The sequence below is a fragment of the Callorhinus ursinus genome, unplaced genomic scaffold (genome assembly GCF_003265705.2).
Source record: "Callorhinus ursinus isolate GAN/ISIS: 27379988/994484 unplaced genomic scaffold, GSC_fseal_2.0 scaffold39, whole genome shotgun sequence".
Lineage (NCBI taxonomy): Eukaryota > Metazoa > Chordata > Mammalia > Carnivora > Otariidae > Callorhinus > Callorhinus ursinus.
In genome coordinates, this window is record NW_027397101.1 from 20,881,911 (window position 1) to 20,908,738 (window position 26,828).

At 43.5% G+C, this 26,828-nt stretch overlaps 1 protein-coding gene across 1 annotated transcript in view; it reads right to left on the minus strand.

Annotated features, from left to right (window-relative positions):
- Positions 1–14,806: 14,806 nt before the first annotated feature.
- The window catches only part of SAXO1 (stabilizer of axonemal microtubules 1), a 110,046-nt gene continuing 98,024 nt past the window's right edge, over positions 14,807–26,828 (minus strand). The window contains exon 4 of the mRNA XM_025887886.2: positions 14,807–16,195. Within this exon, the coding sequence (XP_025743671.1) occupies positions 15,192–16,195 (1,004 nt within the window). The 3' untranslated portion in view covers positions 14,807–15,191. The remainder of the gene's footprint in view (positions 16,196–26,828) is intronic.

Here is a 26,828-nt window from a genome sequence, read left to right on the forward strand (position 1 = left end):
CTTTTGGTCGCCAGACTGGGCTGTCACCTTGCCTGTCAACTAGAGGTTTACAGCTTCACTCAGATGGGTTCTGTGAAGCACCTGGTCCCAATCAACCCCATGTGTCACGCTTGTGATAACACAATACACAGATGTCACTCACCTCTGTGTTTTCCAAAGGCAAAAATCCATCTTCGACCAAGGATTTCCCAGGCTGCTCCTAAAGATATGGTTTATATATGTGTAAACAGAAATTAAATGTGCAGTTTTATGTGAGTGAAGAGAAAGCAGACAGTGGGGAATGATTCTCCTGCTGAACATAAATAATGTTTGTTTAAGCAGAATGCTTAGGAGGGCCTGAGAGATTGCACGGTCAGCATCCAGACCAGAAAGCATGCCTGGGAAACCTGCCTCCTTTTCCAAGATGACATAAACAGCCCTCCTCGGGGTCTTTGGGATGGCGGCCGGGGTTGACCTTGTTACAAATCCCATAAAGGAAAGAAGACAAGCTGTGAACAACTTAGTTACCAGGTGAGCAACTCTAGGAAATATTTAATGGTCAAGGCGAGGAGCATGGTGATGAAATGTGTCATGGGCTTGATTTTCTGCTCCCCAAACCGCACCATCATTTCTTTAAATAACACTGAAGGGGCCAGGAAATGACTTAGCTGAGGTCCCTGAAGGATGACAAAGTTGTTTGGTTAGTCATCTAGGCAGTTCTGTCCTAGAGCTGGAGCTCAGCATGTCACAGGGCCAGGGCCGGAGCAGGCGCCGGATCGGTGGGCCAGTCACTCCTGAGCTGAGGTTCTTCACCTGCACAGGCCCTTCCTATTAGAATGGAGATACTCACGGTAACCACTTGAGAGCAAGCCCCCCCCATGATGTGAATCCTCCACTCCGTCTGCAGTGTGAAGGTCTAGCCTCTGCACCAAGGTCTTGCTGAGATGGAAAACAAGCAAGTCCTCATCTGGTCCTAGCGGATCTCACTCTACCTCCCGCCCTCCTCACCGCCACCCCCCCACGGCCAGATAAGGCTTTATCCACTCTCACCTCATCTCCTCCCTGACTTCTCTTCCTATCACTTACCTTCTTCTTCCTTCAGAGTCTGACAAACTCTTGCCAAGCACCAACTCTGTGCCAGGCCCAGGCTGGGCCCTGGGGATACGGGGGAGAAAGCCAAGTCCCTGCTTTCAGGGAGCTCAGGGTCCAGCCAGGAAAGCAGACATATCTCACCCCAAATGCCAACATGCCCTACTCGGTGCAGTCCCAAGTCTGGGGGACATCTCCAGCGCCGTCTTCTTCCGCATTTGGTTCTTTCCACACTCAACACCCAGGGATCGCTCCTTTTATTCCTCATCCTCTCTCAGTGGGACTTTGCAAAGGTATCCTGACTGAATAAATCTACTCTCTCCTACTCTCTCCTCCAATCCAACTCCCCGCACGGCAGCTAGAACTATTGTTATATTGCCTGCAAATACATCGTGTAAACTGATGCAGATGTGTAAAATTAGCCTAAATCTATACCTCAGGGGGGCTAGCTCACATTTAATTACCCAATCATAAGTCCACCCTCCAAAAGTATGTTATGCTGAGCAAAATAAGTCAATCAGAGAAAGACATGTATCATATGACCTCACTGATATGAGGAATTCTGAATCTCAGGAAACAAACTGAGAGTTGCTGGAGTGGTGGGGGGTGGGAGGGATGGGGTGGCTGGGTGATAGACATTGGGTAGGGTATGTGCTATGGTGAGCACTGTGAATCGTGTAAGACTGTTGAATCACAGATCTGTCCCTCTGAAACAAATAATGCAACATATGTTAAGAAAAAAAAGAAGAAGAAGATAGCAGGAGGGGAAGAACGAAGGGGAGTAAGTCGGAGGGGGAGACGAACCATGAGAGACGATGGACTCTGAGAAACAAACTGAGGGTTCTAGAGGGGAGGAGGGTGGGGGGATGGGTTAGCCTGGTGATGGGTATTAAAGAGGGCACGTTCTGCGTGGAGCACTGGGTGTTATGCACAAACAATGAATCATGGAACACTACATCAAGAACTAATGATGTAATGTATGGTGATTAACATAACAATAAAAAATATTTTAAAAAATAAAAAAATAAAAATAAATCCACCCTCCAAAAGTGACCATTGCAAGCCTTCAAATACTGTTATCTAAGTCTGCAACAGAGGGTTTGTTCATTACAACAAAGTTCATTAATTACATACCAGTGAAATGAGCAGTTCTAAAGGTCTGGAAAGGGTACCCAGCACCAGTGCCCCTGTACAAACAGTCTAAGAATCCAGCGAATCCAACAGCCTGGAGCCCCAAGTCTAGAGTTGCCTTTGGTTCTGTGCCCACCCCACCCCCATCACAACCCTGCTTAGTTTGCTTGATTTGACTAGAGACGTTTTTGGTTGATCTTACTATAGGAGCACTCCCCCTGGAGTAACTGTCACAGTGCCTAGGATTGGACAATAGGACTTATTTGAGTTCAAAGGGCAGGTTATAGGACTGTGTTGGGCCAGTTTTCTAGTATTTATGCCTGTGCCACAATTTGGGCTGGGATTATGTTCAGTGAAACACACCACCTTAGGGGGCAAGGTTGCATAGGTGGAGACACAGAGCTCCAGCCTCCCTCCATGGAGCTACCCATATTACCAAGAGGACCCAGAAATCGGTGATAAGCCAAAATGGCTTAAATCCATTCACAAAGAGATCTCAAAAGATGGTTTGGGTTATACCAGTCCTCTGTTTTAAAACCTTCCACACCTTCCCATGGTTGTCAGGATAAGGAATGGACTCCTTAAAATGTCCTGAGATGCCCTGCGACCTCATCTCTGGGCACTGTCTCTGGGCTACTGGCCTCAGTTCCTTGAAAGCTCCATGATCCGTTCCCTTTCCCCTTCTTACCTTCCCAGAAGCCATGGAATGCCAAGCACCATACCCACCACCATGTACTCTCCCCTTGTGAGGTCTTTCTTGGGACCCAGAACAGACAAATATGGAGGCTATAAAATGTTTGTTCCATAACGCGTCCTCAAGATTGCTGCATTTTACAACTTTTTCCCCCGCTGCCCTGCAGCAAAGCTGGACAGCTGGGCCTCTCAGCCCTTTGACAGCCCACAGACATGGATACAGCCTGAGACCCAAGTCAATGTCAAAGGCAGGGAATCCTGGGTTCACAAAACTCTCTTCCCCACCTCTAGCCCTCTTTTCTTCCCTCATGGCACATATCTACTTATTGCAGGGCCAGGTTTGGACTTGTGGTGGAAAAATAGAATAAAATTACAATTATTTACAATATCCCCTCTGCTTTTTTTATTACTAAGGTATAATTGACATGTAATGTTTTATTAGTTTCAAAGGTACAACATAGCGATTCAACAATTCTATATATTACTCAACGCTCACCATGATACATGCAGTCACCATCTGTCACCGTACAATGTTATCACAATATCACTGACTATAGGCTGTTCACATCTCTGTGAGCTATTTAACTTACACCTGGAAATTTGTACCTCTTAATTGCCTTTATTTTGCCCATCCCTCCACCCACCGCCCCTCTGGCAACCACCAGTTTTTCTCTGCATTTAAGAGTCTGTCTGTTGGGTTATTTTGTTTTTTAGATTCCACATATGAGTGAAATCATATGGTATTCGGTTTTCTCTGACTTATTTCTCTTAGCATAATATCTTCTAGGTCCATCCATGTTGTCACAAATGACAAGATCTCATTCTTTTTTATGGCTGAATAATATTCACCCAGTGTGTGTGTGTGTGTGTGTGTGTGTGTGTGTGTGTGTGTGTGTGTACACACACATATATACACCACATCTTTATTCATTCATCAGTGGACACTTGGGTTGCTTCCATATCTTGACTACTGTAAATAACGCTACAATAAACATAGGGGTGCATATATGGTCAATTAATGTATGACAAAGGAGGCAAGAATATACAATGGGGAAAAGATGGTGTTTTCAGTAAATGGTGCTGGAACAACTGAATAGCTACAAGCAAAATGAAACTGAGCCACTTTCTTGTACCACCCACAAATAAATCAAAATGGATTAAAGACCTAAATTTGAGACCTGAAACCATAAAACTCCTAAAAGAAAACATAAGCGGTAATCTCTTGGGTTTAGCAACATATTTATGGACATGTCTCCTCAGGCAAAGGAAACAAAAACAAAATCAAACTCTTGGGGCCAAAATAAAAAGCTTTTGCACAGCAAAAGGAACCCATCAACAAAACAAAAAGGCAATGTAGTGAATGAGAGAAGATATTTGCAAATTATATCCAATAAGAGGTTAACTTCCTAAATAAAAAAAAAAATTTGTAACACCCACAAAAAAAAATCTGATTAAAAAATGGGCAGAGGCCCTGAATAGACATTTTTCCAAAGAAGACCTCCCAGTGGCCAACAGACACATGAGAAGATGCTCAACATTACTAGTCATTGGGGAAATGCACATCAAAACCACAATGAGAGATCACCTCATACCTGTCACACTGGCCAGTATTAAAAAGACAAGAAATAGGGGCACCTGGGTGGCTTAGTCGGTTAAGCATCTACCTCTGGCTCAGGTCATGATCTCAGGGTCTGGGGATTGAGCCCCACGTCAGGCTCCCTGCTCAGCGGGGAGTCTGCTTCTCCCTCTCCCTCTGCCCCTCCTCCCTGCTTGTGCGCTCTCCCTCTCAAATAAAATCTTTCCAAAAAAAAAAAGACAAGAAATAACAAGTGTTGGCGAGGATGTGGAGAAAAGAGAACCCTCATGCATTGCAAATTAGTGCAACCACTGTGGAAACAGTATGGAGGCTCCTCAAAAAATTAAAGAAAGAACTACCATATGATTCAGAAATTCCACTACTGGGCATTTACCCAAAGAAAACAAAAACACTTATTTGAAAAGATATATACAATATCCACTCATCTTTTGTTCTGCTGAAATGATGATGGTGGATAGGAATAAACAAGAAAGTGACCAGGAAAAAAACTGCATGATGTGACAAAACGACAGAGAGATCCTGAGGGACAAGACCTGGATGACTGTGGCTGGAAAGACTGGGGAAGAGCGGACAGGGGAGGGAGGGAAGGAAGGAGAGGCAGGTCAGTCTCAAGGAAGCCATGCTTGCCCTCCAGGCGGACCCCTGCCCTCCTCCTCCTCCTGCCTCAAGGCACTCAGCACAATGACAGTGACTTATCTAACCCTGGCGCCTGGCAACCCTGACTTCAGGAAATCCATCCTCATGTACTTCAGAGAAGACCCTTTTCTCCCTATGGGTCACAGCGCAGAAAGGGGAAAGAGAAAGAGGAAAAGTTTCTAGAAATCCCAGGATGCTCTGGGCACCCCTTCCCAGGGACCACACGGGGACAGGGCAGTAAGTGGGATGGCCAGGCCGGCCTCAGTGCAGAGTCTCCTCAGAGACCCTGCTACACCCCGCCTCTCAGCAGCAGCCTGCTGGCCATCCAGCCTTCAGATGTCCCCCCAAGCCTCCTCAAACTCAGTCCTCCTCGTCTCTGCCACCCAAGCTTCTGGAGTCACACTTGACTCCCACTTCTTCTCACCCCACCTCCAGTCAACAACTCCCTGCAGCCCGCCTTCAGGACACACCCAGGATGTGACGCTTTTCCCATCCTCCCCCTTCTACAGCCAAGGGTGAGCTGCCTCACATTCTAGGCGGTAAGTCTCCTGCCAGGCCCCCCACAGCCCCCTCACAGCGGCCTGGGTGACCACAGGGATGGTCGTAGCATATACCAGATCTGGGCACTTCTCAGTTGCAAGCTTCATGTAGCCCCCCTCCCCCCCCAGAGTAAAAGCCAAATTCCGGGCCATGGTCTCTACAGCCCTCACAGAAACATGGCCACCTCAGGGCCTTCGCTCTGGGTGTTCCCTGCCGTCATCTCCTCCTTCGAGACTCTCAAATCTCACCTTCTCCATGAGGCCCACCCCGAGCATCCCATTACATACACCTGGGCCTCCCGGAACTCCTGGGTCTCTCCACCTCGACCCGTTCTCCTTTTCCCAGGGTGCCTGTCACCTTGTCACCTACCACACAAGTTACTTACTATGCTTTTCACTTATTACGTGTTGGTTATTTCACTTCTGGTATACATCATACATTATTATGTATCATTATTCATTGTTTATTATCAAGGAGTGTTTGTCTACTCCACTAGGACTGTAAGCCCCACAAGGGCAAGACTTGTATGTGCGCTGTTTGCTGATGTCGTCCAAAGGGCGTGTGGGGTACAGGAGGAGGAGACATGTAAGACGGGACGTGTGGAAGAACAGGGCAGGGCTTTGAAGTCCCTACCGCTCAGGAGAGGATCTGCTTGGATGGAGTAATGGAAAATAAAAGCCAGGGAGATGCTAGAAAGCAACTGAGGGCCATCTGGGCAGGTCCCCAGGAGGTGCCCCCGGAGCAAGACCTTAGTGAGAACGGCAGCAGGCCCAGGAGTCTGGAAAAGGGCCCCATGCTAGCCTCGAGTCAGATGCTGCGGAATCCTCAAGAGCTTGGTAACCGAGAGGCAAAGTCTCCCTAAATACCACCATTTGAGAGATTATAGTAAAACAAACACAACAGATGTGACTGCACGTTACCAAATCACGAGATGAAAATACCTTTTCCCTTGAAAAAGCCCAAGGGATCTTTTTCTACAATGAAGAGAAGCTAGTCTTAATGTGAGTAACTATTTCTAAGGAAGAACTGAAAAATTTAAAGATCCCTTCCGGGTGGCTCAGTCAGTTGAGCGTCCGACTCTTGATTTTGGCTCAGGTCACGATTTCAGGGTTGTGAGATCAAGCCCCAGGTCAGGCTCATGCTGGGTATGAAGCCTGCTTAAGATTCTCTCTCCCTCTGCCCTTCCCCCCACCCCTCGGGCCTACAATCTTGCTCTCGTAAAAAAAAAAAAAAATTAAAGATCCCTTCGAATAACCTTCAGCTCCTGGATATCATCATCTGTTCCCATGTATTAGCCTAGCATTGTGTAAAGAAGTCCCGTTGCAACCCAATCAATATTCTGTAGCTATTTGTGTGCATCCAGAAGCAATTAGTAAGTCTGAGTGCCGAGCACAAGGTGCAGCAGAGAATCACTCACACACACAGAGGTCCCATTCCCCGAGCTCAGACACCTGTACACCACATGGTCCCAGAAAGGCATTTGACAATTCATCCTTTTCTCTCAACATCAACAGCCTCCTGCATCCCTCCAGCCTTCCCCTTCTTTCAAATCCACAGCGTCATTTCACCGTTCACCCTCCTTGTTCTACAAACATCATTTCCTCCACTGCCCCAAGGTACTTAACCTGCCTGAGACTCCAGTCCCCACCCAAACAGAGGGATAACAAGAACAGGAGGCAGGTGTGGATGCAGTGAGAGGTCCTGTGCTGCTGCTGTCAGAGCGAGAGCGAGAGCGAGAGCGCGCGAGCGAGCTCCACACCGGAGAGAACACACCCGTGTCCGCTGTCCGGTTAATGAACTTTCCCAGGCTCCCTATGCCCCGCACTCCGGCGAGGCCAGAACCTCCCATTTCTCAAGAAGCCAAACAATTTCAACGGTCAGTGACCAGGATGTTTCAACACTCAAGAGCTGACCTTGAGGCACAGCAGGATCCGCTGGGGTTTCTAAATCATCACAGAAACTCTCGACCACATGTACGCATGCCGGCATATTTTTCTGTATTCTAAACATATTCGAAAAAAATGTATGATGAGCACTTGGCAGGGTTTCTCCATGTGTGTTCCAACAGGTTTTACACAATAAAAGGGCTCTATTGTCAGAGTTGGAAACTGTTGTTTCTGCCTGCTCAGCATTCATCCCTCCCCTTGCCTGGAAACTATCCCTCAGCTTCCTTTGGGGACCCACCCTGCTCCCAAGCCCTCCCACGGTTCCTGTAGTCTGCACGGGGTTGACCCCACCCATACACATGACTCAGTCCAGGGGTGGGGGGACCCTGATTCAGTCCTGGACAAGGAGGATTTTCTTCCTCCCCGGCCATAGCTATCAGTTCAGGGAGCAGCATGAGACTCGAGCCAGGCAAGAGAAACTCATTTCAGGCTTTTTACTAGAATCACTGGGAAGGAAAAGCCCTTTAGCTGAAAGGATCACTAGAAACCACCCCATGGAAAGGGCCTAAGAAGGCAGTACAGAAGAAAATAAAGTCAAAAGATGAAGCCCAAGCACCAATCGCATCTCCTTCAAGCCCCTGGATTCAGCTGTGCCTGAATCCCAAAGCCTTAGGCTGTTCGAATACCTGAACCAAAAAATTCCCTTTTTTGCTTGAGCACTTGTAACTGCACGAATACGGACTCATGCACTGGATGATACAAAGTGAAACAAGGTTCCTTTACTATAGGGTTTCACAGAGCCTTCAAAATATTATCATGCAGTATGAATCTCAAACCGGGTGATATAATTTGCAGCCTCTCCCAAACTTAGGTGTCCAATGCAGTTTTTTTGAAGATCATATCCGTTTCTCTTCCACAGAAAATACCTTCAGAAAAGCTAATAGATAATTACCTGTAGGTTAACCTCATATTCAAACACTCCAGAGCTCCATTCCTTTATAATTCTGGACAAATGAGACAAATGGGAACTCATTTGTCCAGCACTGTTGATGCATTTGCCCAGACTTTAAAAATGTAGGTGTATAATTAATCATTTGTATTAAATTGGGATCATAAGCATAAACTATGGTATATTTTTCCAGACTTCATAAAATGTTTGTGCAACTGTGTGTGTACATACACTTTTTTAATTGCTACATTGGGGTCACAATTCCTGAGGGGCCATACTGTTGAGTTCTACACTTTAAACCATATTTTGGTCTCAAACCCCACTGCCAAGCTGTCTTTTCTGGTTAGGTCTTTGGCTCCAGCAGAAACCCCTGCTGCTCTTCTGAGGGCCAGTAAACTAGATAAGAGAAATTCATTGGAACTGTATTTAAAAAAAAAAAAAGCAAGGAAAGAAAGGAAAAATGAGGGAGAGGAGCCAATATGAGCAGAGTGAGCGCCAGGATTGGGGGTGCACACTGCATAAAGTACCTGAGTTTCCATACATGAAACACATGCCAGGGATTTTGGCAACTTAAAGGCAGTGTGTGTCCAGGCTCTGGCCTCAGTTTTGGACATGGAAGTTTCCAAATAGCTGGCCTTCGATTATGGGAGGTGTTACAATACCTAGCCAAACAAAGAGCTGCTCCAAATTGATAGTAAGCACTGAACTCTGCCTAGGAACTTTAAAACGAAAAGTGAGGTTTGTGGGGGTTTTTTGAGTCTGGGAGAGCCTATCATCCTCAAAATTCCATTTCTTAGTTTATAAGTCATTCATTGGCAGAGATGCCAAATTTTAGTCATTTTTCAAGCATTCCATCTGCTTATGTTTCTCAAGTCACTACTTGCCTGCTTCAAGGGTATTTGTGGGCTCCCCCGTTTTATGATCCTATGACATGAAATGGAAGGAGATTGGGACAGTGAGGGAGTAACCCCACTGCCCCCTTGCCAGTGAAAGAATAGCCTTAGCCCTGGGGAGGTGGGCAGGGTGCAGGTGGGCAGGCAGGGAGCAGGTGAGCAAGCAGGCTGGTCTGGACACCAAAAGCCCAAGAAAATCAGTGTTAGATTCCATCACAGGCATGGAAAGTTCCTGAATCCTTTTGGTTAACATCAACCTGGGTTTGCTGCCACACGCCAGGTCTTGACAAGAAAAAGCCATCAGGTCTTCTCATGTCAGTGTCCAAAGATCCAGAAACAAGGACCAGGGGCACCTGTGATGCAGAAGTAGGACGTAAAGCACAGCCCAGCCTAGCATTACCCTGATGCCTTTTCCAGAATCCAGAGCTTATGTTCTGGAAGGTTTACACGTTCCAGGGCTCGTGGTGCACCCCCAAAGTGGGGAGGAGCCAAGCACCTGCTAGGCCAGCCGTGTGGAAATTCCAAGCCTGCTCTGCCAAAGAAAACACCCCTGCCTGCCCGCCACCCCCAGTATTTATGCTCAGAAGGGCCTCTGTCTTCCCGCTTCCCGGCTGCTGACCAGACGTGGGCTGGGATGGCAGGGCAGGCCTGAGGAGCCAGGGCGCCATTTAATCTGCGGCTAGAACCTGTGCACACCCGCACCTGGCCTGCCTACTTCCTCTTGGCAACCGCACAACTGAAAAGCACTTTGAGAGGAAAACGATCCTCAGTTCATCTTTATGCCCTGAGTGACCAGATCCCAAAAAGGTGCATCACTGTGGAAAGGTATGGGCATGCCAGTCGCATTGCTTTGGAGTTGTCAGTTTCACTCCTGCTTTAGAGGCAGAAGCTTGGAGTGCGGTGGGGAGGACAGTGATTCTAACTATGTAGGTTATTTCCCATACGTTTATGGCATTGAGACTGCAATGAAAGGTGTTCGGAGGGCACAACGTGAAAGCAAACCATGAAACAGAGTGCTTGCACCCCCAGCGCGGAGCCTGGCCCAGGCCAGGGCTGCTCCCCCTCATGTCGCAACCAGGTTGCGGGGTCTCTGCTCGGTTGCGGGCTGTCTCCAAGCCCCCCAGACCCTCCCTGTGTGAAACTGTTGGTGATAGCTAAGAAGGGTCAGAGGGAGGATGGTTGAGGCCAAAGACGCTGGTGGGGGAGCACTGTCTGATGCCGTGTGCACGGGCTTAGAAAGAGCCTGTGGTTCAGAAGCGAATGGCCCACACCAGGGCCCCCATCACCTGTACACACCAGTTGGCCTGGTACTTATTCCACACTGCCCACATTTGCCCTTCTGTCCAATCAGGGGGGAAAGTCACCCTCTAGGTATGCTGTCCAGTTAAGAAAATGCCAACAAATCCCATGTGTCCTTTATCACTTTCACCTAGCTCCACCTATGCGAGGACAAGGGGCAGCCTACCCTGTTTGCGCTGGTCTCCTTCCTGCCCCGCTCACACACAGCATAGTAAGCTATAATAAAGCAATAATGAAATTATCAAATGCTGTAGGTGAAGAAGATGGGAGGAGGGTCGTCAGTGGACAAGGGGTTTCAGGAAAGGTGAAGGAGACAAGAGACAGATGGGAGAATGAAGACTGACAAGTGCAGAAGGAGAAGCCACAGCTTCAAACAAAACTGTCCCGAGAGAGCTAGAGCTGATAGGGAGCCGGTGTGCAAGACGGAGCCCGGCCGGCGTTTGGGGTTGGAAACACCAGCTACCGTAGAAAGCAGGGGGACAGATGGGGCTAACAATGGGGATGGCAGCTCCACCCTCCGGCCCTGGCCAGGCCTAAGACCTTAGAGCCAAGCCAAGAAAGGGAGGTTCTTCCTTCAAGACACTGACCCTTGTGAACATGCAACAAGTAACAGAATGCAGGGTCCTTTAACCTGTTCTTAGTGCTGTGTTTATACCCTAACTGGGAGGCAAAGTAGAGAGGGGGTTCCTGATCACCAAAAAATGAGAGTGATGTGCTAGGGCCTTGACTCATGCAGGTGGCCCACTGTCCAGCGCCCCAGGGGATAGGACCTGCCCCGCCCACATAGGGGCTGCCCTGTGCACGGCACAGACAGGGAGTGGGATCTCATCCCATATCCATGGCACCATATGGTTTGGGCACCATACCTCAAACCAGCAAACCATGTCCAACCAGCGCAGGGCTTCCACACCAACAAATCTCACTAGCTGCAGCACATTGGCCCATCGGCCACACTGGGAGACTCTGCTTTCCTCTGATAACACAGAGTTTGGAGGTGCCTGGGTGGCTCAGTCGGTTAAGGGTCTGCCTTTGGCTCAAGTCATGATCTCAGGGTCCTGGGATCGAGTCCCCCATCAGGCTCCTTGCTCAGCAGGGAGTCTGCTTCTCCTTCTCCCTCTGCCCCTTCCCCCCTGCTTGTGTGCTCTCTCTCAAATAAATAAAATCTTTAAAAAAAAAAAAAAAAAAAAAGAGTTGGCCATCTTTGGCTTCAAAAGTCCTATGCCTATTTTCTTCCCCAGAACCTCATCCCCAGAGCATACTGAGTTCTCCCCTGGAGCAGGTTCCCTGCTTGGCCATAAGACGTGTTCTCTCTTTGCTCTCTAATAATTTTTCTTTCTTAATGTGCATAAAGCTTTGAGACGCTGGGCTGTGGTAGGTGATGAAGCTCCCACTTCATTCTCACAAGTGAAAAATTATACAATATAAATTATAAATTTGTCCATATTTTCTGGAGAAGACCACGTGTTTGAAGTCCTGCATCGCCAGGGTTTGTCAAACACAATCCTATCAGGTGCTAGAGCAGTGCGCTCACGCGTGTGCGGGTGACTTAATAGAGCTGTTTCCCACAAACTCTTACATGGAAGCCGGATACACAGAAGTGATTAACAAGAAGCCCCTGTTTCCCTCCTCCTGGCCCCAGTTACTTCCGAAAATGCCATTTCCAGAGAGCACAGGGAGCAACCCCAACTCAGAAAAACTAAAAACTATATGGGGAAAAAAAAGTGAGTATTTTCCTTGGTAAATTAGGCCAAATAGAACACATGAGCAGTCCTGCTTACCTTCACACTTGTAAACAGTGGCCAATAAAATCATGAGTAGATTCAGCAAGGCAGAAGTCAGCAGCCCTCTTCATCATCCTCATCATCCTCACCTATACCTAAATGAGAGCTAACCATTAGCCAGGGCTAAGTGATTGACATATATTCTATCGTTGACACCAACAATGAAGCCATGGGGCCACTACTGCTATTATTCACATTTTAAAGAATTTGACCAAGGTCTCCTAGCCAATGGGTGACAAGGGCCAGAAAGCAAGCCCAGGTCTGCTGGACTTTCTCCTTACACATATGTTGCTAACCACTGGGTTCCACTAGTCCCTGTAATAGCTACCTGTATCCCCTTTATGTAGTTTGTGTTTCCTCTATTTTTCACTGTATTAACCACTCTCATAATAAGAAGGATATTTTGAGACCAAAAAAGGACAGGTAGTAGGAGAGAGCAGATTCCTTAATTCTGGGAGAAGTTGGCAAGGTAGGGATGCCCTAAGTGGCTCATCTGGCCTGGGGTCACCCTGGAGGCCACCCCTACATGGCACAAAGGAAGGACTCAGAGGAAATCCCTCACCCCAAGAGGGCTAGCACTCTTTAATCAGCCAGGTCCATCCATCCTTCTTCAGTTTCTTTGTACTCATCAGAAACATTAGAAAAGCTTATCGGTCTTGATATACTGAGCACCACCCTATAACTACACTGAGAAGGGGGAGAGAGAAGCAGGAAGTATAAGCAAATTAAAATTCCCAATCTACCAAAACAGACCATGTCTACAATCCGTAAGTTAACCAACAATAGTAAATGCATAGGACTTAGGAATATAAAGGAAAATATTAGCAGAAACAGATAAAAATAATTTTAAATTCTTCTATGGGGAAGCCATAACAGGGGAGGCCAAGGTGCTGGAGCCTAAGAGATTGTTGCATTCTTATAAGCATTTAGCACTATGTGGCTTTTCAAGTCAACTGCCAGTATTTCTCTGATTTATAAAACTTACGAAATAAAAGTAATAAAACCTACCCTCCTTAGTGGTCTTCTTTAGCTTAACGCACTCCAGGAAGGAGCTCAGACAGAGAAAATGTGGTTTTCTGATGTGCTGGTGGAGCCATGCGATCTGGGACACAGCAGATAGGAGGTACCTGGCCCCATGGGAAGAGCGCTAGATCTTGAATCTGACGCCTGGCTTCCAATCTTGACCTTGGTGCTCTCCATGATGTGTGGCCTTGGGCACAACTTGCATAACTTCCCTGAGCCTCTCTACCCCACAGAGGCAGGTATCCAGACCCCATATAAGCAACAAGAGTAATAAATGATTTTGATCCCAACCCAGTGATACAAACCAACCTCATAGGGAGGCTGCAAGGCACGGGGACCTGAGAGGTCTGGGCCAGGTAAGGAAGAGCCTTGGAAAGACAGGACCCCAGATAAAAGACACAGGTTTCTCACCCATGAACCAGGCACTGAACCTAAACCCAGCTCTACAAACTTGAGCTGAAATTTCCTCCTTCACACACCATTCCTAAGTTTTTTAAGACCATGGAGTAGATTTGGGGTTCTGTGGACTCAGAAGGGAGGTGAGTGTCCCTGGTGTCAGCCCGCATCGCTCTGAGTGAGGTTCACCCACATCGTGAACCCATCTGACCTGGCATAGGTCCTCTTGGACAAAATCTTTCCTCAATTCTTTCCAATTAAAATTTTTTTTTTAAATCACCGAATTACTTAGCCTTAGAATCAAGCCTTTGACCCAAAAGAGAAACCTCCAGCCCTTTCTCCAGGGCAGGGTCCAAATCATCACTATGTCAAGCTTTGTCACAAGTCTGGTAACAGCTGTTATTTCAAGAAAAGCAGATCTAGCCTTCTAAGAACCAGCCCAGCATACAGCAATTTTTTCAGGCTTCAAGTACTTAGAGAGCCCACAGTTTCTGCTCACAGCCCAGGGGGAGCCTGCCAACTACCCGGTTGCCAAGGGTCCCTTTGCCTCCCCCTCGCCCTGGAATCAGAACCAGCACTGGTTTGGGGGTAAGAGAGACCTGGCAAGTCCATGCTCCCCTGGGACTGCCATAGGATCTCTTTCTCCCCTCTCCCCTTCCTGTGCCTAAAAAGACCCAAGCCCCATTCAGACAGCGCTATTCTTGCCAGTATGTCATGGTGTGAAAAGGGAGAAAGATGCCCCGTAAAGCAGCCCTGGGCAGAGCGAACACACAATTCCAGACTGAGTTCAAAGCACTCCCATGAGTACTGGAGTGCAATGGGGGCTGTAGTCTGAAACCTCCCCAAAGGTCCCAAAGAACACAGTCTGTTCTCTGCATAGACAGCACATGGGGGTGAACACATAGACCTACAGATTCATTCCCCCCAAAATAAAGTTTATTCTTTAGCACTTCATACTTGGCAAGGGTTAATTACAATGTCAATTCATACAATGATTAAATTAATAAAATAGTTCTGGTTCAAAGAAGAACCCTTGAGACCAGCTTTGATTCCATCAGCACAAGGTAAGGGACCCAAGTGGTGGAGGCAGCAGAGGGAGGGTTAAGGGGAATACTTAGCCAGTGATTAAATGTCATTTTCCTTGAGTCAAGCGATTCTCATTTTATTCAAGTGTCCTGGAAATGATGATGAAGACTTTTTTTTTTTTCCATTTTGGGGAATTCTTTTTTGCCAATGAATAACTCTCAATCATCTGCTTTTAAAAGTATTGTGCAATTTCTAAGTAACGATTTTTCAAAATCAGGCTGACACCGCCAACTCCTGCTGGTTGGGGTTTTCCGAATCACCTACAGAAAGACGGCTGCTCTGCAGAGAACCTGTCTGGGAAACTGGCCTGTATATTCTGTGCCCCAAAGCATCCGTTTCCTCAAAGATGTAGCCAGGGGGCTCAGCGTAGGAAGCCAGGCACCTGCCCATATCCTTGGGAGTATAGCTGATATTGTATGTGGTCTGGCCCTCCACAGGGATATTTCCTTGGGAGCTGGCCCAGGGACGCTTACAACTTTTGGTATTGATGGGTGGGTGGGGCACATAGTGGGCCCGAGTTGTGGTCAGACAATCCAAGGGCTCGGTGGGAATGTTCAGCTGGGGAACAGGCTTGACTAGCTCCAGGCGCATGCCAGGCCACTGTTTATAGTCGTCCTTGGTGGTAGTGGAGCCTTCAAAGCGGCCACCCTTCTTGACTGAGAGCACTGGTCGGCAGGACTGAGCTGGGGCACCATTAGGCTTTGTGTAATGGGCCTGCACTGTTGTCAGAAGGTCCATCTTTTCTTCAGGAGGGACATAAGTGACAGGAATTTTGGAGAACATCTGGGGTGTTGGCCAAGCTTGGTACTTATCTCGAAATTCAGTGGCGTTAGAGAAAGGTGTGTCTAAACCACAGGGCCTGGCTACGGGTTTCAAGCTCTTGGCTGGCTCTCCCATCAGGCCCCGGTAGGATTCTTTGTGGGTAGTAAGACTTTCAAAGGGGATTTCACAGGGTCTGAACTTCTCTGCTTCATACACAAAGCGCTTCTCCATAGGGTGGGCCACGTAGCTCATCTTGTAGTTAGTCAGATCCTCCAGGGGTATGTTACAGAGCTTGGGCATGGCCAGAGGCTTATAGCTCATGGTGTTCACTCGGCCCTTTACAGAATAGTCATCCTGGTGTGTAGTTCTACTATCAAACTTGGTCAATGCCGGCTGACAGTGGTGTTCTGGACGAAGGAGCTCTCGTCTTGGTTGGTTCCAGGGTAAGTAATCAGCTGAAAATAAAACGATAGTGATAATTACTTTAAATCAAGTCCACTTAACCTACATGTATTCTAAGGGGCCCAAAAACCTTAAACCAGTCTCCAATGAGGTCATCCTGGAGACAAAGGAAGAATAGAGTAGATCTCTTCCACTACCTCAACCAAGGGCTTAATATTTCAACTTTATGGTATTTGCAAGTTACTATGCAGAACAGATAAATTTACAGGAGTCTCATCATAACCCACAATGCTACATGCAGGGATTTTAGAGGGTCCACAGCTGTGGAAGGATCTAGGAATTTGATTCCAGCTGAGGAGTGCAACCACTGGTGTACCTTGATCCAAGAACAGTTCTGTTCCTCTATGGGGAAGGGGCCCTCTCTGAATCAGCACAGAGGGGGAAGATGAGCATGGTGAGACAGGCGATTCACAACCCACTGCTGGTGGGCCACCAGCCAGACCAAGCAGATCTCCCTTCTCATCCATGGGGTGACCATGATTATATCTCTATAACCCACACATTTAATCCACATAAATCAAATATGCTGCCCCAAGGGAATGAAGGCATTGTATTGGGTGGAGAGAGAATAGCAGCTGCCACGTGCATAGAGTTTATCATGTGATAGGCAATATTCTAAAACTTTCTATATTAACTTATTTAATCTTCAGACAGGCCTAATCAGGTGGGTGCTTTCGATATGCCCATTTTATAGATGCAGAAAGAGAGGCACAGAGAACTTAGGGAACTTGCCCAAGGTCGCTTGGCTAGAAGTGAAAAAGCATGGCTGCAAATCCAGGTCCAGAATCCATGCACTGGACCTAATCCATTACCTGGTTCTGACAATCAAGGAACACTGACTATGTACCAGCTAACTGTCCTCAGGGATTTCCATACATGACCTTGTTTCATCTTACAATAATTCTTTGTATGGTGTAATTATCTCTATTTTACCAATTTCCAAGATCAGGTCTCAGAGAGCCTAAGAAACTTTTCTAAAAGTCATATGGCTAGGGAATTAAGAGTTGGAATCTAAACCATACAGTTGACTCCAAAGTCATGCTCTTCCCACAGCCTCTATTACAGCTAGGAGCACAATATATCTAGAGAGAATGAAGGTTAAAGGAAAGACTAATGAAATATAATCAGAGAATATTTGCCGAAGAAGAATTTCAGAATGCTTGAAGAATGAAAAGAATAGGCCAACCATATCTAGGGGATATCTGTCTCAAGAGGAACCTTTGCTGGGGGACTGGCAGGGCCATGATAATAAGAGTCCTGCACCCAAAGGAAATCTGCCCTAAAGATGGCCTCCATGCATCCTGAGGAGCAAGTTTTGTCCTCAAATTGCACTATAGGATGCTTTTAAAGTAACTTCCCCACACAAATCCTAGGGGCAGCTTTGAAACTAAAAATCTAGGTGAGAGGAGCACCTGGGTGGCTCAGTTGGTTAAGCAACTGCCTGTGGCTCAGGTCATGATCCTGGAGTCCCGGGGTCGAGTCCCACATCGGGCTCTCTGCTCAGCAGGGAGTCTGCTTCTCCCTCTGACTCTCCCCCTTCTCATGCTCTCTCTCTCTCATTCTCTCTCTCTCTCTCTCAAATAAATAAATACATAAATGAAATCTTTTTAAAAAAAAATCTAGGTGAGAAGAATAGGATAGCAACCCATACCATTCAAACACCTTGATAATGCTTCCATTCTTTTCATAATACTGGGCTCACACCCAAGTCCTACATTGCCCCCACTGTGTCCATCAATTACCAGATCTAAAGTAACCAATATGAAATCCTAGTGAACCCTCTGAATCCACAGGGAATTCTCCTGCTTACAGCTTTACAAAGAGTTAAGAACAAAAGCAGCTTCTCAGGAGACTTGGTTATATATAGCCAATACCAGTGGAGTCCACAGGCACACTTTTTAAAAACACTTTTACTGAAATATAATCTGTATAACACAAAATGGGTGCACCATCTTACATTTTTTAATTATGCAATAACTTTTACAGAGCTGGGCAACCATCACCAAAATCCAGTTATAGAACATTTCTGCCCCAAAAATATTGATCAAGCCCATCTGCAATTAATCTTTACTCCCATTACCAGACAACCATTCTATCTGCTCTTGGTCTCTATAGATGTGCCCTTTCTGGACATTTTATATAAATAGAATTACACAATATATAGTGTTTTGCATTTGGCTTTTTTTCATGGAACATAATTGAGATTCATCCCTGTTGTAGCATGTATCAGTTCACTCCTTTTATTGCTGAATAGTATTACATTATATGGATATACTAAATTCTGTTTACCCATTCATCGACTGATGAATATTTGGGTTGTTTCTATTTGTTGACTATTAGGAAAATTTCTCCTATGAACATTCGTGGTCAAGTCTTTGTATGGATATATATTTCATGTCTTTTAGGTAGATACCAAGAGCAGAATGGCTAGGTTATATGGCAAATATATGTTTAACTTTTTAAGATAGTACAAACTTTCCAAAGTAGACGTACCATTTTACATTCTCACCAGCAATCTGTGAAAGTTCTAATTCCTCCATACCTTCACCAACACTTTTTTTTTTAATTATAGACACTGTAGTAGGTGTTTAGTGGTATCCCATTACAGTTTACTTTACATTTCCCCAATAATTCATGATGGCAATAAAAAGAAACATCGAGTTAAACAAAAGGAGCAGACACAGGAATATGTCCCAAATGAAAGAACTAGACAAAGCCACACACACAAAAAAAGAGCTAAACAAAACAGAGATAAGCAATATGCTAGATACTCAATGGACCCGAGAGAAGAGTTTTCAGTGAGAACTTAAAAAAGAGACAGGAAATATAAAAAAGAACCAGTCACAACGGAATACATAACTGAAATTAAAAATACACCACAAGGGAATCAACAGCAGATTCAAGGATGCAGAAAAATGGGTCAATAATCTGGAAGACAGGATAATGAAAGCAACGAAGGCAAAGAGAAAAAAGAATATTTAAAAATGAGAAAAGGTTGGGGCGCCTGGGTGGCTCAGTTGGTCGAGCAACTGCCTTCGGCTCAGGTCATAATCCTGGAGTCCCGGGATCAAGTCCCACTTCGGGCTCCCTGCTCGGCGGGGAGTCTGCTTCTCCCTCTGACCTGCCCCCCTCTCATGTGCTCTCTCTCTCTCTCATTCTCGCTTTCTCAAATAAATAAATAATCTTTAAATAAATAAATAAATAAATAATAAATAAATAAATAAATAAAAATGAGAATAGGTTAAGGGATATCTGCAACATCATCAAGCATAATAACATTCACACTATAGAGGCCCCAGAAGAAAGAGACGTAAGGGGGGCAGAAAACCTCTTTGAAGAAATAATAGCTGAAAGTTTTCCTAGTGTATGGAATGAAACAGACAGCCAAGATCCAGGAGGCACAGAGAGCCCCTAACAAGATGAACCAAGGAGATCCACACCTAGACATATAATAATTAAAGTCGCAAAGGTTAAGATAAAGAGAGAATCTTAAGAGCAGGCGGAGAAAACAGTTACATACAAGGGAATCCCCATAAGGTTGTGAGCTGATTTTTCAGCAGAAACTTTGCAGGCCAGACTGGCATGATATTCAAGGTGCTGAAAGGAAAAACCTACAACCAAGAACACTCTACCCAGCAAGGCTATCATTCAGAATTGGAGGAGAGAAAGAATTTCCCAAACAAACAAAAGTTAAGAATTCATCACTGCTAAACTAGACTTACAAGAAATGTTAAAGTGACTTTTTTTTTTTTTTAAGATTTAACTTATTTCTTTGACAGAGAGAGACATAGCAAGAGAGGGAACACAAGCAGGGGGAGTAGGAGACGGAGCAGCAGGCTCCCCGCCAAGCAGGGAGCCCGATGCAGGGCTCGATCCCAGGACCACCTGAGCCGAAGGTAGATGCTTAATGGCTGAGCCACCCAGGCGCCCCTAAAGTGACTTCTTTAAGTGGAAAGAAAGTCCCACAACTAGAAGAAAATTGTGAAAGGAAAAAATTTCACAAGTGAAAGGAAACATATAGTAAAGGTAGTAGATTAATCACTTATGATGCCAGTATGGAGGTTAAAACACAAAAGTAGTAAGACCAGTTATATCTACAAAAATTAGTCAAGGGACACACAAAAAGATGTAAAATATGACATCAGGTACACAAAATGTAGATGGGGAGGAAAAATTAGTGCTTTTAGAATTTATTTAACCTTAAGCAATCACCAACTTAAAATAGACCTATAGACTGCCATACACATAGGAGGTTGTATATGAACCCAATGGTAACCATAAACCAAAAACTTATAATACACAAAAAATAAAGAGAAAGGAATCCAAGCATAGTATTAAAGAAAGAAAGCCATCAAACCACAAGGGAAGAGAACCAAACCACAAGAAAAGAAGAAAGGAACAGAGATAAATTAAAAAAACAACCAGAAAATAATTAACAAAATGGCACTAAGTAGAGTCCAGGACCACCACACGGATTCACAGGTGAATTCCACCAAACAGTTAAAGAAGAGTTAATACCTATTCTCCTCAAACTACTCCAAAAAAATAGAAGAGGAAGGAAAGCTTCCAAATACATTCTATGAGGCATTACCCTGATACCAAAACCAGACGAAGACACTATGAAAAAAGAGAACTACAGGCCAATATCCCTGATGAACATAAGTACAAATATCCTCAACAAAATATTAGCAAACCACATTCAAAAATACATAAAAGGAGACTAATGAATCACAGACATGTACCCCTGAAACAAATAATAATCTGTTAGGGGGCGCCTGGGTGGCTCAGTTGGTTAAGCGACTGCCTTCGGCTCAGGTCATGATCCTGGAGTCCTGGGATCGAGTCCCGCATTGGGCTCCCGGCTCAGCGGGGAGCCTGCTTCTCCCTCTGACCTTCTCCCCTCTCATGCTGTTTCTCTCTCTCTCTCTCTCAAATAAATAAATAAAATCTTTAAAAAATAATAATAATATGTTAATAAAAAAATTAAAAATAAAATAAAATAAAAAATCATAAAGTGGTGCTTTCAACATTGGGAAAAAAATACATAAAAGGGTCATTCACCATGATCAACTGGGATTTATTCCAAGGATGCAAGGAAGATTCAATATTCATAAATCAGTCAACATAAGCACATCAACAAATAGAATAAAAACCATATAATCATCTCAATAGATGTAAAAAAAAAAAAAAGCATTTGACAAAATTCAATATCCATTCATGATTAAAAAAACAACAAAGTGGGTTTAGAGGGAACACTCTTCAACATAATAAAGGCTATATATGAAAAACCCACAGTTAACAACATCCTCAAGGATGAAAAACTCAGAGCTTTACCTCCAAGATCAGGAACAAGACAAGGATGTCCATTCTTTCCACTTTTATTCAACATAGTACTGCAAGCCCTAGCCCCAGCAATCGGACATCCAAATCAAATTAGCAAGGAAGAAGTTAAGTTGCCACTATTTCCAGGTGACATAATACTATACAGAGAAAACCCTAAAGATTCCACCAAAAGACTACTAGAATAAATGAATTCAGTAGTTATAGAATACAAAATTAATACACAGAAATCAGTTGTGTTTCTGTACAGTAGTAAGAAAGTAGCAAAAAGGGGCATCTGAGTGACTCAGTAGGTTAAGCGTCTGCCTTTGGCTCAGGTCATGATCCCAGGGTCCTGGGCTCGAGCCCTGCATCAGGCTCTCTGCTCAGCTGGGAGGCTGCTTCTCTCTCTCTCCCTCTGCCCCTCCCCACCACTTATTCTCTCTCTCTCTCTCTCTCAAATAAATAAAATCTTTTTTTAAAAAGTAGCAAAAAGAAAAATTAAAACAATTTTATTTACAAGTGTGCCAAAAATAATAAAATACCTAAGAATAAACTTAACTAAGGAGACAAAAGACCCGTACTCTGAAAACCATAAAATACTGATGAAAGAAATTAATGACACAAGTGGAAAGATATTCCATGGACTGGAAGAATTAATATTGTTAAGATCTCTATATTACCCAAAGCAATCTACAGATTCAGTGCAATCCCTATCAAAATACCAATAGCATTTTTCACAGAACTAGAACAAATAATCCTACAATCTGTAGGCAACCACAATACAAACCCAAACAGCCAAAGCAACATTGAGAAGGAATAGAGGTATCACAATCCCAGATTTCAAGATATACTACAAATCTATAGTAGTCAAAACAGTATGGTACTGGCACAAAAATAGACTCACAGATCAATGGGCAGAATTCAGAGCCTAGAAATAGACATATACATATATGATCAATTAATCTATGACAAAGGAAGAATATGCAATGGGAAAAAGACATTCTCTTCAATAAATGGTGCTGGAAAACCTGGGTAACTACATGCAAAACAATGAAACTAGACCACTTTCTTAAACCATATACAAAAATAAATCAAAATAGTTTAAAAACCGAAATGTGACATCTCAAACCATAAAACTTCTAAAATATAGGCAGTAACCTCTTGGACAAATTTAGGATGATTTTTCTGGATCTGTCTCCTTCTGCAAGGGAAACAAAATCAAAAAAACTATTGGGACTACATCAAACTAAAAAGCTTTTGTACAGCAAAGGAAACCATCAGTAAGAGGAAAAGGTGACATACTGAATGGGAGAAGATATTTGCAAATCATATATCTGATAAGGGACCACTATCCAAAATATATAAAGAACTCCTACAACTCAATAGCTAAAAAACACAACTCAATTTTAAAATGGGGAGAGGACCTTAATAGACATTTTCCAAACAAGACATATAGATGGCCAGCAGACACATGAAAAGTTGCTCAACATCACTAATCATTAGGGAAATGCAAATTAAAACCATAATAAGGTATTACCTCAGACCAGTCAGAATGGCTAGTATCAAAAATACAAGAAAAACCAAATGTTGGTGAGGATATAGAGAAAAGGGAGCCCTCATACACTGTTGGTGGGAACTTAACCAAGTTAAATAAATTGGTGCAGCCACTCTGGAAGACAGTATGGAAGTTCCTCAAAATTTTTTAAATAGAAATATCATATGATCCAATAATTCCACTACTAGGTATTTACCCAAAGAAAATAAAAACACTGGGGCACCTGGGCGGCTCAGTTGGTTAAGCATCTGCCTTCAGCTTGGGTTGTAATCCCGGGATCCTAGGATCAAGCCCCACGTCGGGCCCTCTGCTCAGTGGGGAGCCTACTTCTCCCTCTTCCTCCCTGCTCCCCCTGCTTGTGCTCTGTCAAATGAATAAATAAAATCTTTCAAAAAATAAAAACAAAAACACTAATTTGAAAAGATATATGAATCCCTCTGTTTACTGCAGCATTACTTACAATAGCCAAGATATGGAAGCAACCCAAGTGTCTACTTATAGATGAATGAATAAAGATGTGTTATATGTACACAATGGAATATTACCCGTAAAAAGAATGAAATCTTGCCATGCATAACAACATGCATCGACCTAGAGGATATTACACTAAGTGAAATAAGTCAGACAGAGAAAGACCAATACCATATGATTTCACATGTATGTGGAATCTAAAAAACAAAACCAACAACAACAACAATCAGACTCTTAAATACAAAGAACTGGTGGTTGCCAAAAGGGTAATGGAGGCTGGGCAAAATGGGTGAAGGAGACTAAGAAATACAAACTTGCACTTATGAGTCACAGGGATGAAAAGTATAGCGTAGGGAATAGAGTCTATAATGTGTAATATACTTACCATGATGAGCATTTTATAATGTATGTAATTGTTGAATCACTATGTTATACAACTGAAACCAATTTATTATATGCCAACTATATATTTCGACTGACATTTTTAAAATTTTAAAAGTAACAAACAATGTTGAATATCTCTGCATGTGCTTATTAGCCATTCATATGTCCTTCCTTGGTAAAATGTCTTCTCAAGTCATTTGCCCATTTTTTTTAATTGTCATCTTACTATTGAGTTATGAGTTATTTGCATATTCTGGATAAAAGTCCTATACCAGATAAGTGATTTGTAAGTATTTTTTCCTATTTATTACTTATAGTCTCATTTTCTTAATGGTGTCTTTTGAAGCACACAGAAGTTTTATTTTTTTTTAAGATGAATTTTTTTTCCTATGTCTTAGTCTGAAAGGTTTATAGTTTTAGCTCTTCTATCTAGGTCTCTGATCCTTTCTGATTTTTGAGTATGATGTGAGGTAAAGATCTAAGTTCATCTTTTTGTATGTGGATCTTCAATTTTTCCAGCATCATTTGACAAAATGACAAAATTTTAGCTATTCTGGTTTATTTCAATTTAATATATAAAATTTGGGATCAGCTTTCCAATTTCTGGGGGTAAAAAACAGTCTGTTGGGACTTTGATAGAAACAGCATTGAATCTTTAGATCAGTTTGGGAGCGACTCTATCTTAATAGTATTGGGTTTTTTTTTTCATGGTCTTATTTTTTTTAATTTTTTTATTATGTTATGTTAATAGTATTGTATCTTCTAACCCATGTACATGGATTGTCTCACCATCTATTTAGATATTTCTCTCTGCACTGTTTTCGAAGTTCAGTGTACAAGTCTTACACTTCTTTTTCAAAAATTATCCCAAATATTTTATTAATTTTGAAGCTATTAAAGAGAACTTTTTCTTAATTTCATTTTCAGATTGTCAATGTTAATATATAGAAATATATTATACATACTTGGCTGAACTTATGTATTCATTCTAGTAGTTCTCTGTGAATTCCTTAGGATTATCTGCATACAGGATTATGTTGTCTGAGAATAAAGACAGTTTTGTGTCTTCCTAACTTAGATGCTTTTTTTTATTCTTCTTGCACTGTGTACTGGCTATAACCTCCCGTACAATGTTCAATGGAAGGGGAAGGAGCAGACAGCTAGACTGGTTCCCAGTCTTAGGGAGGAAAGTGCTCAGTCTTTCTGCATTAAGTATGATATTAGCTATAGGGTTTTCTGTGGATACCCTTTAGCAGGCTGAGGAAGTTTCCTTCTAATGGTAGCTTGTTGAGAGCTTTTATGGTTATCAGATATTGTCAAATGTTTTCTCTGTGTCTACTAATCATGTGGCTTTGTCTTTTACTTTATAAATGTGGTATATTAATTTATTTTCTGATGTTAAAACAACCTTGATACAATCCTTGCAGTTTTATAATTATTGGTTGTTTTTTAAAATAGAAAAAAGTAGACATTTACCTACATAACTACCTTTACCAGTGCTCTTTATTTCCTTATGTGGATTTGTGTTACCATTTAGTATTAATCCAGCCCAAAGGACTTCCTTTTTATTTCCTGTAAGGCAAGTCAGCTAGTCTATCTTGGAATGTCCTTATTTTCTCTTAATTTTTGAAACATAATCTTTTACTAGTTATAGAATCCTTGGTTGACAGTTTGTTCCTTTCTGTACTTTGACTAGGCCATCTCGCTGCCTTCAGTCCTCCACTGTTTCTGATGAAAACTTAGTTGTTATTGTCATTTCCCTGTACAAGTATTTTTTTCTCTTTTGCTTCTTTCCAAATCTTTGGCTTTGGCTTCCAACAGTTTAACTATTATGTGACTAAGTATGGATCTCTGTTTATTCTATTTGGACAACGCTTCTTGGATATATAGATTAATATTTCTTCTGCCTTTTTCTTCTTCTGGGGTTCCCATCATGAGTATGTCGTACAGTTGATGATATCCCACAAGTGTGAGTTTCTTAATTTTTTCCTGTTCTTCAGATTGGGTAATATTTATTGATTTATCCCCATTTTCACTGATTCTTTCTTCTGCCAGTTCAAATCTAGTGTTAAGTCCCTATAACTATTTTGTTATTGTTCTTTCAATTACAGTGTTTTCATTTAATTTTTATGGCTTCCTTTTATTGGTATTCTCTGATAGGAAACTGTTGTAATATTTTTATTTCTTTGAACATGGTTTCCTGGAGTGCCTGGGTGGCTCAGTCGGTTAAGCATCCAACTTTTTTTTTTTTTTAAGATTTTATTTATTTGAGCAAGAGAGACAGAGAAAGCATGAGCAGGGGGAGGAGCAGAGGAGGATGGAGAAGCAGACTCCCCACTGAGCAGGGAGCCAAATGCAAGGCTTGATCCCGGGACTCCAGGATCATGACCTGAGCCAAAGGCAGATGCTTGCTTAACTGACTCAGCCACCCAGGCAACCCTAAGCATCTAACTCTTGATTTCAGCTCAGGTCATGATCTCAGGGCCATAAGATCAAGCCCCACATTAGGCTCTGTGCTGTGTGTGGAGTCTGCTTAAGATTCTCTTTCCCTCTCTTCTGCCCCCCAACCCTACCCCCCACCCCTCCCCTCAGTCTCGCACATTCGTGCACATGGTCTCTCTCTAAAAAAATTAATAAATAAGAAATAAACATTGTTTTGTTTTTCTTTGAACATATTTATAATAAGTACTTAGAAATAGTCTGCTAGGTCTAATATCTGGGCCTCTTCGGAGGTAGTTTTTATTTACTGCTTTGTTTCCCTATTCATGGATTACATTTCCCTGTTTCTTTTTATACCTTGTAAGTTTTTGCTACGAACTCACCATTTCAGATAATATGCTAGTTCCCACCCCCACTGCAAGCTGTTTTTGCTGTTTAGTGACTTGCCTGCAGTA